Below are 18,594 nucleotides of genomic sequence, written 5' to 3' on the forward strand. Positions count from 1 at the left end.
AAATGTGAATAAAGCAGATTTATTGAAAACATGTATAATGCATGTGGCCATTACATTACCCATAGTATAAACTTTTAGAACATATACTTTCAGTACTATGAATTACGATTCCATGCAGGAGAAAAGTCACTCACATTACTGCTAAATGAGTGAAATCTAACAGATCTCTTTGATGTTTCTTTGCTTTCCTTCTTGTCAAAAAAAGAGAAAACACAAATCTCAGAAAGCAAAAGTAGACCAATTTATGAATAGAAGTTTTCCCAAACAGAACACACAGGTGAAAAACAGACACATGAAAAACAAAAATTAAGAATCCAGTGAAAGGGAATTCCCCAGCAGTCTAGTGGCTAAGATTCCACATGTCCGTATCACGGGGCACACTTTAGATTCCTGGACAGGGAAACTAAGATCCCACAGCCACATGGCACAGGGAAGGGGGAAAAAGTCCTGAGGAAAAAAGGCAATTAAAATCATAATGATTTTTTTATACAGACGTTTTAGTTTTCATGGAAGAGGTCAGTCTGCATTCAGGGCTAGTTTTTAAGTTAGGCTGATCAGGGAGGGAAGGCAAGTTCATACTAATAAACAACCATCATTCTTCTGAGCTACATTCTTCTGGAGGGGTGGGAGGAAAAGTGAGAATATGGGTAAAGGAAAAAGAATCCTGGAGACCACGCCATGTGAGGGACACACTGGACATTCTCAGGCCTTCAGTGTCTTTCCCAGTGCCCAGAACAATGAGTGGTCAACCATATAATAGGGCAACAAGGACATCTTGAGGTGGCTAAATAAAGAAGGTAGATAGGACCTTGGAAACCAATCACTACTTATGGTGGTGGAGCCAGTTCCAAACCTAGGGCAATACCAATGAGCCAGTCCAGAGTCCCTGGCTTAATGCCACTGTCCCTGAGAACCTTCCAAGTGGGAGGTTGTTAGTGAAAGATGTGCATGGGTGGAAATGAAGCTGGAGTCCCTGGGGTTAATCCAGGCTTCAGGTCTGTGTAGCTTATGATCAGGACACAGGAAATGGAGTCCCTGCTCTAAGGGGCAGAAGAGGAGCCTTGCAGTGTAGAGCAACTACTCTCATGAAAGGTGTGGCAGTAGTGAGCTCCTGTGTAAGTCCCTCTAAATCTCTGAACTAGACACCCCTTCTTTCACAAATGGAAATAATAATTATTGAACCAAAGCATTGGTTTAGTTGGGTAGATAATGTGGTCATTCACATGTAAGGCATCAATGCTGGATGGCAGAGAAGACAATCCTATCCAATCAGCATGAGGCTGGGATATAAGCTGGGCTTCTATGGTGGGGGGTCACAATGAACAAAGTGTTCTTTCAGTCTTCAAACCTGGTATGTCGGGGTGGAAGAGGGGGGGGAGCAGGAGAGAACTGACCAGATTCCCTACATTCTAAACCTGGCAACCTGGCATTGAATCCCAGATGCCTATTCAGTCCAAGGAGATCACAAACAGATGATACAGTCTGTGCCTCAGTTTACTCTTCAGAAAGAGTCTATTTGCTGCACAGGTTCTTCATGCTCTGTTACCACCTCAAACTTATTCAACATCACTGTCAGGAATATTTGCAATATTCACAAAGCCCTTTCTCTAGTGTGAATTCTGTTGTTTAATCAAGTGGCACCAACAGGTGAAAAATTTAACACATTCCTTGCACTCAAAAGGCTTTTATGCAATGTGGATTTTCCAATGGATGAGGAGGAACTGTCTTTTCTTAAAGGTTTTCCCGACATTCACTGCACTCATAGGCCTTTTCCAATGTGAACTCTGTGATGATCATAGAGGTATGTCTGAGTAGTAAAAGATCGCCCACATTGACTGCACTCATAAGGCCTTTCTTCTGTGTGAACTCTCTGATGACGAAGAAGGCTCGACCTACTAGTAAAATACTTCCCACATTCACTGCACTTGTAAGGCCTTTCTCCGGTGTGAACTCTTTGATGATCACGAAGGGTCGACCTAGCAGTAAAATTTTTCCCACATTCAGTGCATTCATAAGGTCTTTCTCCATTGTGAACTCTCTGATGATACCGGAGGCCACTTGAAGCAACAAAAGATTTTCCACATTCACTGCACTCGTAAGGCCTTTCTCCAGTGTGAACTCGCTGATGACGAAGAAAGCTTGAGCTACTAGTAAAACATTTCCCACATTCGCTGCACTTAAAAGGCCTTTCTCCAATGTGAACTCTCCAATGATTACAAAGGTTTGACCTACTTGTAAAAGATTTCCCACATTTATTGCACTCATAAGGCTTTTCTCCAGTGTGAACATTCATATGGGCACTGAGATGTTCCTTTCGGCTAAAAAATTTTTCACATTCACTACACTTAAAAGGTCTTTCTCCACTGTGAACTCTCTGATGATTAGAAAGAGTTGACAAAGTAGTGAAAGATTTCCCACATTCATTGCACTCATAAGGCCGTTCTCCCGTGTGAACTCTCAGATGATAATAGAAACTAGAGATAGTAGTAAGAGCTTTCCCACATTTGTTGCACTCATAAGGGTTTTCTCCAGTGTGAATTCTCTCATGTGCAAGGAAAATGGATTTGCGGGCAAAGAATTTTCCACACTGTTTGCACTGATAAGGTTTTTCTCTAGTGTGAACTCTCTGATGTTCAATTAAGTTCCCCTTTCGTCTGAAGGATTTATGACACTCCTTGCATTCATAAGGCTTTTCTCCAGTGTGGATTCTCCTATGGGAAATGAGGTATTTCCTTCGGCTAAAGGATTTCCCACATTCACTGCAGTCATATAGCGTTCCTCCACAATTAAAGCTCTGATGTGAAAGGATTTGGGATTTGTGGCTAAAAAATTCTTCACATCGGCTGCATTTGTAAGACTTTTCTCCAGTGTGAACTTGCACATGCTGAATGAGGTTACTTCTTTCAGTGCCAGCTTTCTCACATTTGTTTACCTCACAAAATGCCTCATTCATGAGGACTCTTTCATTCTCTACAAGAATGTCTGTGTGGCTGGAAGCTGTCTTACCTTCTCCCAAGCTGTGATGACTTTCTCCACTGTGAAAAACAACCTCACACTCCTTATTGTTGTTCAATTTCTTCCCAGTATTAATGGCCTGTGGCTGAACTCCCATGCTGGTCATGAAGTCATTCCCAATCTCCATGTAGGTAGAGAAATTCCCTGCTGGGTGAACCGTGCAGGTCTTTAAAAAGGAGGGTCTCTCAGTATTACACAGGAAAAGATTCTCTCTAATGTGCTGCTTCTGGTGCTGCTGAATGTTAGCAGTGAAATAGAACTCCTTCCCACAGGCTGCACATGTGTATACTTTCTGCTCCCCACTTGTTCCTTGCTCTTCAGCCAAGTGCAAAATGTTTCTCAAGACTGGGATGCACATCGCACAGGGTTGGGTCTTCTCAGGAGACAAACCTGCCCTGGGAGTGAGAAACTGTAACACCCCTGCAGGTTTGATTTCTTCAGATGGTGTCTCTTTATCCTGGACTCCACGCCAAGAACCTGAAAACAAACAAGTAATGGTGAAGTTTCGGCTGACTTTATTGGAGGGAATGATATCACGACAACTGTATATTTGCCACATGAAAGAAGCAGTGGGGACCAATGGGGAGCAGAAAGTGTACACAGGTCCATGGAATCACATTCAGGATATGAAGCTGGGGTCAAACTGAGGAAGCAGGTGCTCTCTCCACGTCCAGGACACAACGACTGGATGTGACCCAAGGTGAAAGGCATGTTCTACAAATCACTCATCTCTCAGTGGGTTTACCAGGACTACATCCTCTGGTACACTGTGACCTGTGACACTGTGGAGAAGTATACTGTTCATCCATGCCACTGAAAATCTGGCTGCAACACGCATCTGGAGTTCAACAAACAGTAAAGCAAACATGCATGTTTGAGGACATAAACAATTCTGCCACCAAGCAACACAGGGAAAACAATGTGAAGACCACATGAGGTTTACGCAGGTGGTGGGAGATGAATCCCAGGCTGGAGTAAGACTAAAAATGTAAAGTAGTAGAAATGACAGGTTGGCAGAATGTCAAGAATAGAGAAAGACAAGAGAAGTCATTTGTAGCCACTGGCAATAGCACCACAACACTAGTCAAAGGATGCAAGTCATATGTTCCTGGTATGACGAACGAAGACCTGATAACAAGTCCTTCCCCACTTGACACTCATCTGGGCCAGAGAATCTCCAAGCTCTTTTGCAGAGACCAGAGTCATGCCCATCCCATAAGGCCCAAGGACTCCCCATTCCCAGTTACAGGAGTCAAAATGATGCAAGTGCTAACAGAGTTAGGACAAAAGAACAGTAACAGTGGCTCAGAGGAACTCAGTACACAATACATGACGTCAAATACTACAAAGAAAACATTTAAATAATCTTTAAATACTAAAAAAGTGTCCTGAAACTAACACAACATTGTTAACTAACACAACATTGTTAACTAACACAACTAAATCAACCAAACTATATCATAAAATAAGAAGTTAAAATGAGTAAATGAATAAATAATCTCTATTGGAACCAGAGGAAAGGATATACAGTGGATGGAGGACAAACTTCTTAAGACTTCATCTCCCCACATAAACATAACTGCTCTGGCAGAATCTAACTGATATAACTCATGTAACTATTGAGCCTACTGAAGCTCTGCAGTGTCCCATAAAACAGAGTTTGAAGAGACAAAGCTTCAAAACTACAATCAAATACTACAGATATACTGGAATGATCATATTAATAATTTTAAACAATTATGGTTAATAAGCTACTTAATGTCTACTAATGGATAGGGCAGACAGCATTGAAACTAGAAGGACAATGTAAGCAGAGAGACTGGAATTTCAACAAAGGATCAACACGAAATGCACAAGGGGTTCCTTTTCACCACATCTTTACCAACATTATTTCTTGGGTTTTTCATAACAGACATTATAACGTGTGATGTAGTATCTGTCATTTTGACTTGCATTTTCCCTACCATTTGTAATATTGAGCATTTTTTTAGGTACAAGGTTCCCATTAGCATGTCTCCTTTGGCAAAATATCTTTTCACATCTAACAGATAACAGCTGGGGTGAACTGGTCCACAGTGGTGAAAAAATGGAGTCCTATCCACTAGGCAACCATGGAACCTTACCTCAGTTAGGATACTTTTTAATTATGTAGAAATTTCCTTGTGGCCCAGTGGTTACAATCCCGCATCTTTCACTGCCAGAAGCCCAGGTTCGATCCCTGGTAGGGGAACTAAGATCCCACATGACGGAAATATATATTTATTCAAACTACCCATGAAGTCATATAGGATTATATGGAAGTGGTCTTAAATCAATTGTTAATACATAACACAAATTTAAACCACTAAATTTAAAAATGGAGAGAAGCAAATGTAGCTGGTAAGCTGACAAAGGAGAGAAAATAAAATCATACAAAATGCTCAATTAACACTGAAAAAGAAGAAGTGGTAGACTAATACAAGAATGAAGAACAAGGGCAATTTTAGAAAATGGAAACACGTTAGGTATTTATCAAACTATATCAACATACTAAACATCGATAGTCTCAGTGTACCAATTAAGAGAGATTATCAGGGCGGATTCAGAAACAGGACTCAACCGTATGTTGTCTAAGAAACCCCCTTTAGGACTCCCCTGGTGGTCCAGTGGTAAAGAATCCGTGTTGCAATTCAGGGGACACTGCTTCAATCCACGGTCAGGAACCTAAAATCCCACCTGCCACTGAGCAACTAAGCCCACATTCCGCAACTACTAACTCTGCACACTCCAGAGTCTGTGCACCACAAAGAAGACCAAACAGCCAAAATAAATCTTTAAGTAAATGAAATTTAAAACAACAAAGTGCACTTTAAACAAAAGCTGAATATATATTAAAGAAAAACGATAGAGATTAACAGAATTCAAAACAATACAAAGTGCTATTAACTATATTAATATCTAACCAGAGGCTTCCCTGGTGGCTCAGTGGTAAAGAATCCATCTGCCAACGCAGGAGACACAGGTTCAATCCCTGGTCTGGGAAGATCCCACGTGCGACAGTGCAACTAAGTCTGTGTGCCACAACTACACAGCCTGTGTTCTAGAGCTTAGGAGCCACAACTACTGCAGCCTGAATGCTCGAGAGCCTGTACTCTGAACAAGAAAAGCCACCACAATGAGAAGTCTGTGCATCACAACTGGAGAGTACCCCCTCCTGCTGCAACTAGAGGAAAGCCTGCACAGCAATGAAGACCCAGCACAGCCAACTGGATATATGGACTTCTACAGACTACTAGTCTACTCCATCCAACAGCAGGATAATCTTAAGCTGACACGGAAAATTTACAAGACAGAGCACACCATGGGCCAAAAAAACACACCTTAACAAGTCTGAAACAGAAATCAGACAATGTCTGTTCTCAGAGTATGGCGGAATTACACTAGAACCAGTTACAGAAAGATAGCTGGCAAATCGCACAATGAGAAGAAATTAAACAACCCAAAGAAAACGTGGGTCAAAGAAGAAATCTCAAGGTAAAATTTTAAGTATCTTGAAATAAACACAGCACTTCTCAAAATAATGTGCATGTGGTGAAAGCAGTGGTCACAGGGCAATTTATAGCACGGAACGCATGTATTAGAAAGAATTCAGACCTAAAAGCAATCAGCTCAGGAAGCTAGAAAAAGAGAAAATAAAGTCCAAAGGAAGAAATAATTTTTAAAAATCAAGATAAAAATCAACAAAGCCAAAGTTGGTTCCTTAAAATGACCAATAAAATAAAAAAGATCCTAGTCAGCTTAATTACAAAAACAAGACAGAGCATAAATTATTAGCATCAAAAATAAAAGAGGACTTCCTCAGTCTTCCAGTGGTAAAGCCTCTGTACTTCCACTGCAGGGGACAGTTTGATCCCTGATTTGGAAATGAAGATTTCACATGCCTCGAAGCACAGCCAAAAAAAAAAAAAAAAAAAAGGGAAGAAGAAGAAAGAATTAAAAAAAGAAAGAGGAAAAACCACTACAGAGACAATGCACATTAACCTCATAATGAAATATATGGGCATTTCCAAGACCATAAATGTGATAATCTAAATGAAATGGATTAATTTTTTGAAATATACAGTCTATCACAACCCACACAACAATTCACAATCTAAATATGTATACATCTGTTAAAGTAACTGAATCAATAAGGAATAACCTTCCAAAACAGAATGTAATTGGCCCAGATTGGTTAACTGGTGAAATATGATAAACATTTCAGGAAGATATACAATTCTCTACAACTCCTTTCAGAAGACAGAAACAGAGAGACTGCTTCCTATCTAATTCTATGAGGCCAACATTGCTCTAATACCACACCAAAAACGTAAAGAAAAAGTATACACTAATATCTCTGATGAACATAAATGCAAAAACACAAAGCGTCAGTAAATAGATTCAAAAACTATATAAACATCATGACCAAGTGGGATTCATGAAAGGCACCTAAGGCTTATTTCACACCATATTACAAAATTATAGTAATCAAAACAGCATACTAATAGCATAGAGACATATATCCACTTCAGTGAAATATAATGGAGACTTCAGATTGTAAATATCAACCCTCATATATATGATCCAATAATTACTGACAAGAAGACCATTACCATTCAATAAAGAGAGGCTTTTTACCAACTGATGTTGGGAAAACTGGATAGCCATATGTACAAGAATGAAGTTAAGAGTCTTATACTATATACAAAAAGGCATTCTAAATATATCAAAGGCTAAAATGTAAGAGCTAAAATTACAAAATTCTTAGGGGGGAAAAAAAAGGGAAAGTTTTCAAAATGTTGGATTCAGCCATAAATTCTTGCCTATGACAATAAAGGCAAAATTGACAAAAGAAAAAACAGATAAACTGGACTTGAAAAAACAGAACATTACCACTTTATACCTTAAATTACATCATATAATGTGTCAATTGAACCTCAACAAAGTTGGAGGAAGAAAAGAAAAAACTAAAAAAACTTTTGTACATCAATAGACATTATAAAACTGCAGAAAAAACAGGAAGAAAAAATTTCAAAGCCAAGACATGGAAATAACCTAAATATCCATTGACAGATGAAGGCATAAAGACAATAGGGTACATGTATACGATAGAACATTATTGAGTTCATAAAAAAGTAATTACATAATGCCATTTGCTGCAACAGGCATGGACTTAAGACATCATCATCCTAAGTGAAGCAAGTCAGAAATAGAAAGGAAAATACCATGTATCATTTATATATGGAATCTAAAGTATCACATAAATGAATACATCTAAGAAACAGACTCACAGACACAGAGAACAGAGTTACGATTTCCAAGTGGGAGGCAGCTGAGCAAGGGAAGGATTGGGAGTGCAAACTAGTATATACGGGATGAATAAAGCACAAGGTCCTACTCTACAGCACAGAGAACTGTATTATGTATCTTGGCACATACCATAAGGGAAAAGAATAAGAAAAAGAATATATACACATGTAACTGAGTCACTTTACTGTACAGCAGACATGAATGTGACATGCACGAACATGAGACACAAAGACTTTCAACCAGTTCCACAATCTCTACAGCAATCAAAATGCCTGCCAAGAAGAGACCAGAAGTCTACTGCCAGATGCTTGGCCTCCAAGCAATGTCCAGATTCTGCATTTTCATTGAACGCTGTCATAACGCATGGTCTCCTGGGAAATGTAGTGTCAAGGCCTCAAGAAATGGCACCCCACACTAGAAGACCAGCAAGAAAAGCTAAACTGCTGAGGGAAGGAGCACTGAGAAACTGCCTGTGTGGGGGAAGGGCTTCATCCTTCTTAGGCGGGTGGAAGATTCTGGACCAGAGGAAGGGCTTAAGACCATTTGTCTTTAATGCTATTGACTACTGAAGTGTCTGCACACGGCCTCACTCCTTAAAGCCAACCCAAGCTGACATCCGCCGCTGGTAACTGGAAGCAAACAAACATGATCCTATTGATCTTGAAATCATCCCTGAATATTCATTGGAAGGACTGATGCTGAAGCTGAAGCTCCAATACTTTGGCCACCTGATGCAAAAAGTCAACTCACTGGAAAAGATTCCTGATGCTGAGAAAGATTGAAAGCAGGAGAAGGAGATGACAGAGGATGAGATGGTTGGATGGCATCACTGACTCGATGGACATGAGTTTGAGCAAGGAGATGATGAAGGACAGGAAAGCCTGGCATGCTGCAGTCCATGGGGTCAAAAACTTTGACACCACTTAGAGACTGAACAATTGCTCTTGAAATGCATAGAGCCTACAGTGTTAGCTATTTGGGGGAATTCCCTGGTGTTTCAGTGATTAGGATTTACTATGTTCGCTGCTGCCATGTAGCTGGGTTCAATGGGTATTCCAGGAAATAAGATGCAGCAAGCCCCTTGTCCCGGTCAAAAAACGAAGAAAAAAAAAGTTTGAATTCATTGTGCAAGCTTTGCTCAAGGACAATAAAAATGTCAGAAAGGGCCCCTCTGAGACCAAGCAAGGGAACCTGTCACATGTTTTTGCTCTCTGGTGCTGCAGCTTAAGTCCCACTAAAGCCTTGCCTTAAAAAAAAAAAAAAAAAAAAACCAGCACCCGACTGGGTATCTGGAAAGGAGACACTAGGCACGCCTAATGCAGGTGGACAAGAGGGAAACCACTGCTTTTGTACATCCAGAAAAGGCTCTCTTGCCTGCAGAATCTGTGCCCAACTCACTGAGAAACACTGATGTATAATCCGGGCACAGAGAATGGCTGTTCTCTTGCTCGCTGAACAGCACCTGCCCAACCAGTCAGATTCAACTACACCTACTCACATGGCTGATTTTTCTTTATCATAAGGCCTAATCAGTCGGACTACGTTCTTGCCCTGACCTCAGCTAGTGACTGTTCTAATCTTTAGATCATAATTTCTTCACATTTACTGTCTTGTCTCTGTACCCCATGTCCACCCTGTCCAACTGGAGACTCAAAGAACACCATGTACATGTCCCGACATCCTGTCTCCCTCCCCACAACAGTCATACCACAGCCCCATGCTAATGGACACACCTTTCTTTTCAGTGGGAACATTCATAATCGTAATGTGAATGATCCCATTTATCTACGCAAACTTCCCTGGGCTCAGAATCGATATTCTTTACATTTGTGGAGGGATGGGTCTGCATCTCAGCTGAGTAACTTCCACAAGGACACACAGCTGCCAGGCCTTTGGTGAGTGCTCACACTACACTAAACAGATGCACTGGCTTCTCTTCTGCACTTCCCAGTATGCACACCATCAACTGTGTCACAACCAGGAACTACCTACTCTGGTGTCTACATCTTCACTGGGCCTCCAGCTCCACCTTCCCCAGTTCACATCTCCTTGCAAACACATTCCCTTTTGTGATGTTGTGCAAAATGGCAGGGGAACCAAACCAGCAAGCCACACATGGTCTTCAGTGTCACCCCAGATGTGACAATGGCCTCCACCACATGCAGTATGCAGTGGTTTCTTTCCAAGGTTCTGCCCATCTTTTTCATGAACCCACTTCAGGATATACCTTGCCCAAACTGTCCCAGTCACTATCCTGAGCACTGTGAGGGACCTTGAAAGACTAGGAATGTCCAAAGTGGGCCTCTCCCTGTCTCCAAGACTCTTCCTCCTAATCCCCTCACCCATCACCCCCCTGCTCCTCCTACCCACCAGAAAAATATAAATCACCAGATGATTGATTGCTATTTAGCAAGATAATCAGCAAGAACTTGCCCATATCTTCTGGGGACTGAACCTTGACAAAATTTAGTCCAAAAGCTAAGGGCTCAAGGAATGAAGACACCTCCCATAAAGCTTCAAAAACCCAAACTGAAGTCCTCTGCTAAACAAAGCTGCTCACAGAAGTGAATCTCCAGCTGGTAACACAATTGTGACTCAGTCCCTAATCTGAACACAATCAGTGCATCAAACCTGAAGTGATGTGGGAGATTGTCTTTCTAATCCCGTCTGCACTTACCTGATCATAAGGGATCTATGAGAACTGTGTGACTGTATCTGGTCCACACACCACAATTTTGGGCATCTGTATCACATGCCTGCCCCCCCCCAAATTCACTGCTTGTGAATTCTGGACCCACACCTGCTGTGCTGGGTCAGCACGTCCCACTGCATTTCCCCAGCAAGGTCTCACTTCTGTCACACATCCTTTGTGCTACGGTACATGAGTTACTAGACCCAGGCTGCATCGAAGGGTGTGAGCATTCGACCTTTTGTTACAATGTCCCCAGGTTGTGCAGATAAACATTATAATGTTGAAGATGAATTTAACGTGGCAGAAGGAAACTGATTTCCAGGATGTACACAAAAATGTTTAAATGTATATACACAAAATTTAAGTCAACTATACAGCCAATAAACGATTTTTCAAACAAATTAGAAACATCTATTCATAATCACTGTACTATGGTTTACTAGGTACATTCCTAAAACATTTTGCAGCTACTGGGCCTGTAAGGGGGAAAAAGCATACAATGGTGGGTTCCAGGCAATGCTTCCCAACTCCATTGCGGTGACATTATGTTCACAATTTGACACTAGTAATGGTGTGAATATTTTCACCAGGGAAATTGGCAAACACTACAAAACAGGGATTGATTTGCTGTGTAAATATATCTGAAGGTAACATATATTAATAAAAGAAACTTATCAAAAACATGTATAATTTCTATGGCCATTAGATTATGCATTGTATAAAAATGGAGAACACAATCTTTCAGTATTCTGAATTATAATTCCATGCAGGAAAAAAAAAACACTCACATTCATGAATGAGTGAAATCTAACACGTCTTTGTTATTTCCTTGCTTTCCTAATGTCAAAATAAGAGAAAATAGCCTAATCTCACAAAACAGATGTTGACAAAAGTACGAATAGAAATCTAATGAAACAAGACACACATGTAAGACACGTGAAAAATAAAAATTTAACATCAAGAACCCTGAGAAAAGAGAATCACCAGTGGTCCAGTGGCTAGGACTCCCCATGTCCACATCACAGGACATGGTTTAGATTGCCAGTTGGGAGAACTAAGATTCTACATGCCACATGGCACAGTTAAGTAAATAATCTAAGAAAAATTAATTAAAATCATAATGATTTTTTAATACAGAGGTTTTGGTCTTCATGGGAGGGCTCACCTTGCATTCCTATTAGTTTTAAAGCTAGGTTGATCAAGTGTGGGTCTCAGAAAGTGAGGACAAATTCACACTAATAAGTAATCATTATTTTGCTAGGTAACATTTTTCTGGAGGGGTAGGAGGAAAAGTGAGGAGATGAGTAAAGGGGTAAAGGAAGAAGAGCTTTAGAGACTACACCATGTGAGGGCCACAGTGGACATTCTCAGGCCTTCAGTGTCCCTCACATTGCCCAAAACAGTGAGCAGGTCAACCACGTAACAGGAACAGGAACATCTTGAGGTGGGTATGTAAAGAAGATGAACAGGACTTGGGAAACCAATCACTGCAGAGAGCAGTGAGGCCAGTGTCAAATCTGGGGAAATGGCAATGAGTCGGTCTAGAGTCCCTAGCTTAGCGCTGTTCTGTGAAAAACTTCCCAAGTGGGAGGGTGTTAGTGGGAGATGTGCACACATGGAAATGAGGCTGCATCCCCTTGTGGTGATGGAGCTGTCAGGTGTGCACAGCTCATGGTCAGGATATGGGAACTGGAGTCCCTGCTCTGAGGGGCAAAAGAAAAGCCAGTGGACATGTGCAGTGTAAACACTCTCATGAAAGGTGCAGCAGTAGTGAGCTCTTGTGAAAGTCCCTCTGCCTCTCTGAGCTGGACAGCCCTTCTTTCTCAAAAGACAATGATAAAAACTGAATCACAGCATTGGTTTGGATGGGTAGATAAATGGAATCATCCACAGACAAGTAATCAATACTGATTCCAGAGAAAAGATAATCCTGACCATCAGCATGGGTTGGGATGTAAGCATGGCTCATGGGGTGGGGGCAGAGGGAGCAGAAGTGTCAGGATGGACAAGGTGTTCTTTCAGTCCTCAAACCTGGTAGGCATAGAGCAGGGGAGGAGTGAAGTCACCAGATTCTCCAAATGCCTGAACCAGGCAACGTGGCATTCAATCACAGATCCTCATCCCTTCAACAGGACCATAAGCAGATGACATGGCATCTCTGTGCCTGTTTCTGCTTTAGAAGGGGTCCATTTGCTTCATAGGCTCTGCCCACTCTGTCACCACCTCTAACTTCTTTGACATCATTGCCAGCCATAATTGCAATATTTATAAAGCCCTTTCTTCAGTGTGACCTCGCTGATGTTTAATCAAGCAGCAACTTCGGGTGAAAGATTAACCGCATTCCTTGCGCTCATAAGGCTTTTCTCCAGGGTGGATCTTCCAATGTGTGTGGAGGGGCTGTCTTTGCTTAAAGGCTTTCCCACATTCACTGCACACAAAAGGCCCTTCTCCAGTGTGAAGTCTGTGATGATCATAGAGACCGGTTTCACTAGTAAAAGACTGGCCAAAGTCACAGCACTTATAAGGCTTTTCTCCAGTGTGAACTCTCTGATGATCAAGAAGGCTCCACCCAGCAGTAAAAGATTTCCCACATTCACTGCACTCATAAGGTTGTTCTCCACTATGAACTCTCTGATGATACCGGAGGGCACTCATAGCAACAAAAGATTTCCCACATTCACTGCACTCATAAGGCCTTTCTCCACTGTGAACTCTCTGATGACGAAGAAGGCTCGAACTACTAGTAAAACATTTTCCACATTCACTGCACTTATAGAGCCTTTCTCCAGTGTGAACTCTCTGATGATCATGAAGGCTCAACCTAGCAATAAAAGATTTCCGACATTCATTGCATTCATAAGGCCTTTCTCCACTGTGAACTCTCTGATGACGAAGAAGGCTCGAGCTACTAGTAAAACATTTTCCACATTCACTGCAATTAAAAGGCCTTTCTCCAGTGTCAACTCTCTGGGGACACTGGTGGTTCAGCCTAGCAGTTAAAGATTTCTCACATTATTACACGCATAAGCCCATTCTCCAGCATGAAACTTCTTATGGGCATTGAGATGTGCCTTTTGGCAAAAGAACTCCCCACATTCACTGCATTCAAAATCCCTTACTTCATTGTGAACTCTCCAATGATTACAAAGGTTCGATCTACTTGTAAAAGATTTCCCACATTTATTGCACTCATAAGGCTTTTCTCCAGTGTGAACATTCATATGTGCACTTAGCTGCCCATTTCCGCTAAACAATTTCCCACAGGAACTGCACTCAAAAGGTCTTTCTCCAGTGTGAACTCTCAGATGATAATAGAGACCAGAGCTAGTAGTAAGAGCTTTCCCACATTTGCTGCACTCATAAAGGTTTTCTCCAGTGTGAAGTCTTTCATGTGCAAGGAAATTGGATTTGCGGGCAAAAAATTTTCCACATTGGTTGCACTGATAAGGCTTTTCTCCAGTGTGAACTCTCTGGTGTTCCAGCAAACTCCACTTTTGGATAAAGGATTTATTACATTCCTTGCACTCATAAGGCTTTTCTCCAGTGTGGATTTTTTTAATGGGCAATGAGGTATTTCCTTTGGCTAAAGGATTTTCCATATTCACTGCAATCATAAAGCATCCCTCCACAGTTAAATCTCTGATGTGCAAGGAAACGGGATTTGTGGCTAAATAATTTTCCACAATGGCTGCATTCATAACACCTTTCTCTAGCATGAACTTTCTGATGCTGAATGAGGGTATTTCTTTGGGTGCTGGCTTTCTCACATGTATTGAACTTACAAAACCCTTCACTAGTGAGGACTCGCTCATCCTGAACAAGTATGTCTGTGTGGCTGGAGACTATCTTGCCTTCTCCCCAGCTGTGACGACTTTTTCCACTGTGAAAAATAGCTTCACATTCCTTACTATTGTTCAGTTTCTTCCTGGTATTAGTGGCCTGTGGCTGAGCTCCCATATTTGCCATGAATTCATTCCCAAGTTCCATGAAGGTAGAGAGATTCCCTGATGCAAGAACTGTGCAATTCTTCAAAAATGAGGGTCTCTCCATGATACAGCATACGGGATTCTCTCCAATGTGCTGCTTTTGGTGCTGCCAAATGTTTGCAATGAAATAGAACTGTTTCCCACATGACCCACATGTGTATGCTTTCTGCCCACTATTTGTTCCTTGCTCTTCAGCCAAGTGCAAAATGTCTCTCAAAACTGGGATGCACACCTTACAAAGCTGGACCTTCTCAGGGGACAAACCTGCCCTGGGAGTCCTAATCTGTGACACTCCTACAGATTTGCTCTGTTCAGGTGTCTCCTCATCCTGAACTCCACGCCAGGTACCTGAAAACAAAGAAGTGACAATGAAGTGCACGTTGACTTTACTGGAGGAAGGGAACGCCATCACAATTCTATATCTGACACATATAAGAAACACTCCACAGGACTGTGTTCAGGAAATGGAGTTGGGATAAAACTGAGAGGCAGCTGCTCTCACCAAGTGCAGGACAGAAGGACTGGATGTGGCCCAAGGAGAAAGGCGTCTTCTACAGTTCACTCCTCTGTCAATGGCTTTTACCAGGAACACATCTCCTCAACTTGTGACACTGTAAGGAAGCAGATCTCCAAGCCTCAGAAAATTTGACAGTGATTTTTTTTTTTTCTTGTGATGAGCACTTTTAAGATCTACTCTTTAGGAATTTTCTTTTTTCTTTTCATTTATTTAGTCATTTATGACTTAACTTGGTGGTTGTTGCTGTTCTCAGGCTTTCTCTAGTTTCGGCAAGCGGGGGCTGGTCTCTAGTTGTGTTGGATGGGCTTCTTATTGCAATAGCTTCTTCTGTGGCAGAGCACAAGCTCTAAGGCAGGAATGCTTCAGTAGCTGCAACAGGCAGACTCAGTAATTGCTGCACATGGACTTAGTTGCTCCACAGCATGTGTGCAGCAATGCTGTACCAGGGATCAAACCCCTGTCCCCTGCATTTCCAGGTGGACTCTTAACCAGGAGACCACCAGGGATGCCCTCTTTGGGAAATTTCTAAATATTCAACACAGTCATGTTAACTAGAGTCACTGTGCTGTGTCTTACATCCCCAGGACTTACTCACCTCATAGTTAGAAGTGTGTAACTTCTGACATCCTTCATGCATTTCATCTGCCCACCTTGCTCTGGTCTGGCAGTCACTAATCCTTTGTCTGTATCTGTTTGGTGCTGGTCTTATTGTTTTAAAGATTCAACATGTAAGCATAACCATCCAGTACAGGTAAATGTGGAACAAGCTGAGTTCTGAACGCTTGGGTCCACTTTTACAGGAACACTTTTCAATAAATACACACAGAATCCTATGCTCTGTGTAGTGGGATGAATCCACAAACGGGAAAACTTCAGAATCAGAGGACTGACTATGAACCTCTAGACTTCAGTATATTTAGAGGATCCTGGATCCAATCCTCAGTGGACACAGTGGGACAACTGGATTTGTCTTTCCCTGATTTATTTCACTTAGCCTAATGCTCTCCAGGTCAATTTATGCTACTGCAAACGGTAATATAACCATCTTTTTTATGGTTATATAATACTGAATAATATTCCATATATATTTCATTTTTGCTATCCACTCATCCATCAATGGATACTTAAGTTGTTTCCATCTCTTGAATATTATAAATAAGCTACAATAGATATAAGGCACAGATACCTTTTTGAAATGATTTTACTCCCTCTGCATAAATACACAAAGGTGGACTTGATGGACGATATGTAAGTTCCTTTTTTAATTCTGTAAGCAGTCTCCACAATCTTTACTATATTGGCTGCAATAAAGTATATTCCTACCCACAGACAGTGAAGAATCTGCCTGCAATGCAGGAGATCTGGGTTTAACTCCAGGGTTGGGAAGATCCTCTGGAGGAGGGAAAGGCTACCCACTCCAGTATTCGGGCCTAGAGAATTCCATGGGTAGAGGAGCCTGGAGGGCTACAGTCCATGGTGTCGCAGAGTCAGACCTGACTGAGTGACTAACACTTTTGCTTTCACCAACAGTGCACAAGGGGTCCGTTTTCTCTACCAGTTTACCAACATTTTTTTTTGTCCTTTTTGTAACAGACGCTGTAACCTGTATGAGGCCGTATCTCATTGTGTTTCTGATTTGCATTTTCCCAACCATTCACGATACTGGGCATCTTTTCATGTAGCTGTTTCCCATACCTATGTAGTCTGAAGAACAACAGCAACTGCGTAACCCATTATGCATTTTTAAAACACCCATATATGTATGTTCATATACCATTAAAACCAATGAGAACAGTTATAAAATGGAGCAGAGAAAGCAATTAGGAATTTTTTAAAATTATAAAGTATTCAATACCAAGGAAGCCATTCAGGGTCATATGAAAGTGGACTACAATCATGTAAATACATAGCGCAAACTCCAGTGCAATTACATTAAAGAAAAATGAAAGGAAAAAAGTATACATGATATGCTAACAAAGAGAAAATGCAATCACACAAATTTCTCAATTAACAAATGAAAAAGAGTGGACAACAAACATAGGAAAAAGAATAAAGGCAATGGTAGAAAATGGTAACAAATTCATTAGATATTTATTCAACTATATGACTATATTAAGCACTGATAGTCTCAATACACCAATGAAAAAAGACATTATCAGAGTGAATTCAGAAAGAGGAGTCAAGTACATACTCCCTCCAAAAAACCCACTTTAAATATGAACATGCAGGAATTCCCTAGCAGTCTAGTGCTTAGGATTCAGCACTGTCACTGCTTCAGCTGGGGTTCAATCCCCAGTCAGGGAACTAAAACACTGCAAGCTGTGGCATGTCCAAACAAAAGCACCCACCAATACATGATCTCATCAAGAGATGCAAAGAAAAAAAAAAGGATCTGGCCAAATCCAATACCCATTCATGATCAAAATCTCCCTCTCCTAGCTATCTAAAAATAGAAAAATTCTTTAACTTCACAATCAAAATAAAACCCTAAAGGTATCATCATACTTCCTAGACAAAAACTAGAAACCTTCCCACTAAGATGAAGAATTCAACTTTGTAAGTCATAATTAATGCAATGAGAAAAGAAAGTTATATAAAAGTTATACTGGTAGGGAGGGAAAGAATAAAACTGCCTTCCTTCTCAGATGGAATAACCAGCTATATAAAAACAAAATATACACAAACACACACACATAAAGAATCCTGGAATTCAAAAGCAATTACAGCAAGGTTTCAGGATACAAGAATACTATACAAAAGTCAATTATTACTTTCCTATACATCAACAATAAACAAGTGAAGTTTGAAATTAAAAACACAATGTGCTAAGTTACTTCAGTCATGTCTTTTTGTTACCTTATGGGCGATAAACTGCCAGGCTCATCTGTCCATGGGGCAAGAATGCTGGAGTGGGTTGCCTTTCCTTCTCCAGGGGATTACCCCAGAATCTCTAACATCTCCTGCACTGGCAGGCAGGTTCTCTACCACTAGCACCACCTGAGAAGTCCCCAAAACACACAATACCATGCACATTAACACCCCCTGAAAAACGGAGA

At 41.1% G+C, this 18,594-nt stretch overlaps 1 protein-coding gene and 1 pseudogene across 1 annotated transcript; both read right to left on the bottom strand.

Annotated features, from left to right (window-relative positions):
- Positions 1–18,594, bottom strand: part of LOC106503170 — a 44,075-nt pseudogene that overhangs the window by 12,207 nt on the left and 13,274 nt on the right.
- On the bottom strand, positions 13,932–16,766 carry LOC102187345 (zinc finger protein 211). Its single transcript, XM_018063505.1, is given in 2 exon segments — positions 13,932–14,592; positions 14,594–16,766. Coding segments are annotated over 2 exon segments (1,398 nt in total). The 5' UTR covers positions 15,431–16,766; the 3' UTR covers positions 13,932–14,031.

The sequence above is a fragment of the Capra hircus genome, chromosome 18 (genome assembly GCF_001704415.2).
Source record: "Capra hircus breed San Clemente chromosome 18, ASM170441v1, whole genome shotgun sequence".
Taxonomy (NCBI): Eukaryota; Metazoa; Chordata; class Mammalia; order Artiodactyla; family Bovidae; genus Capra; species Capra hircus.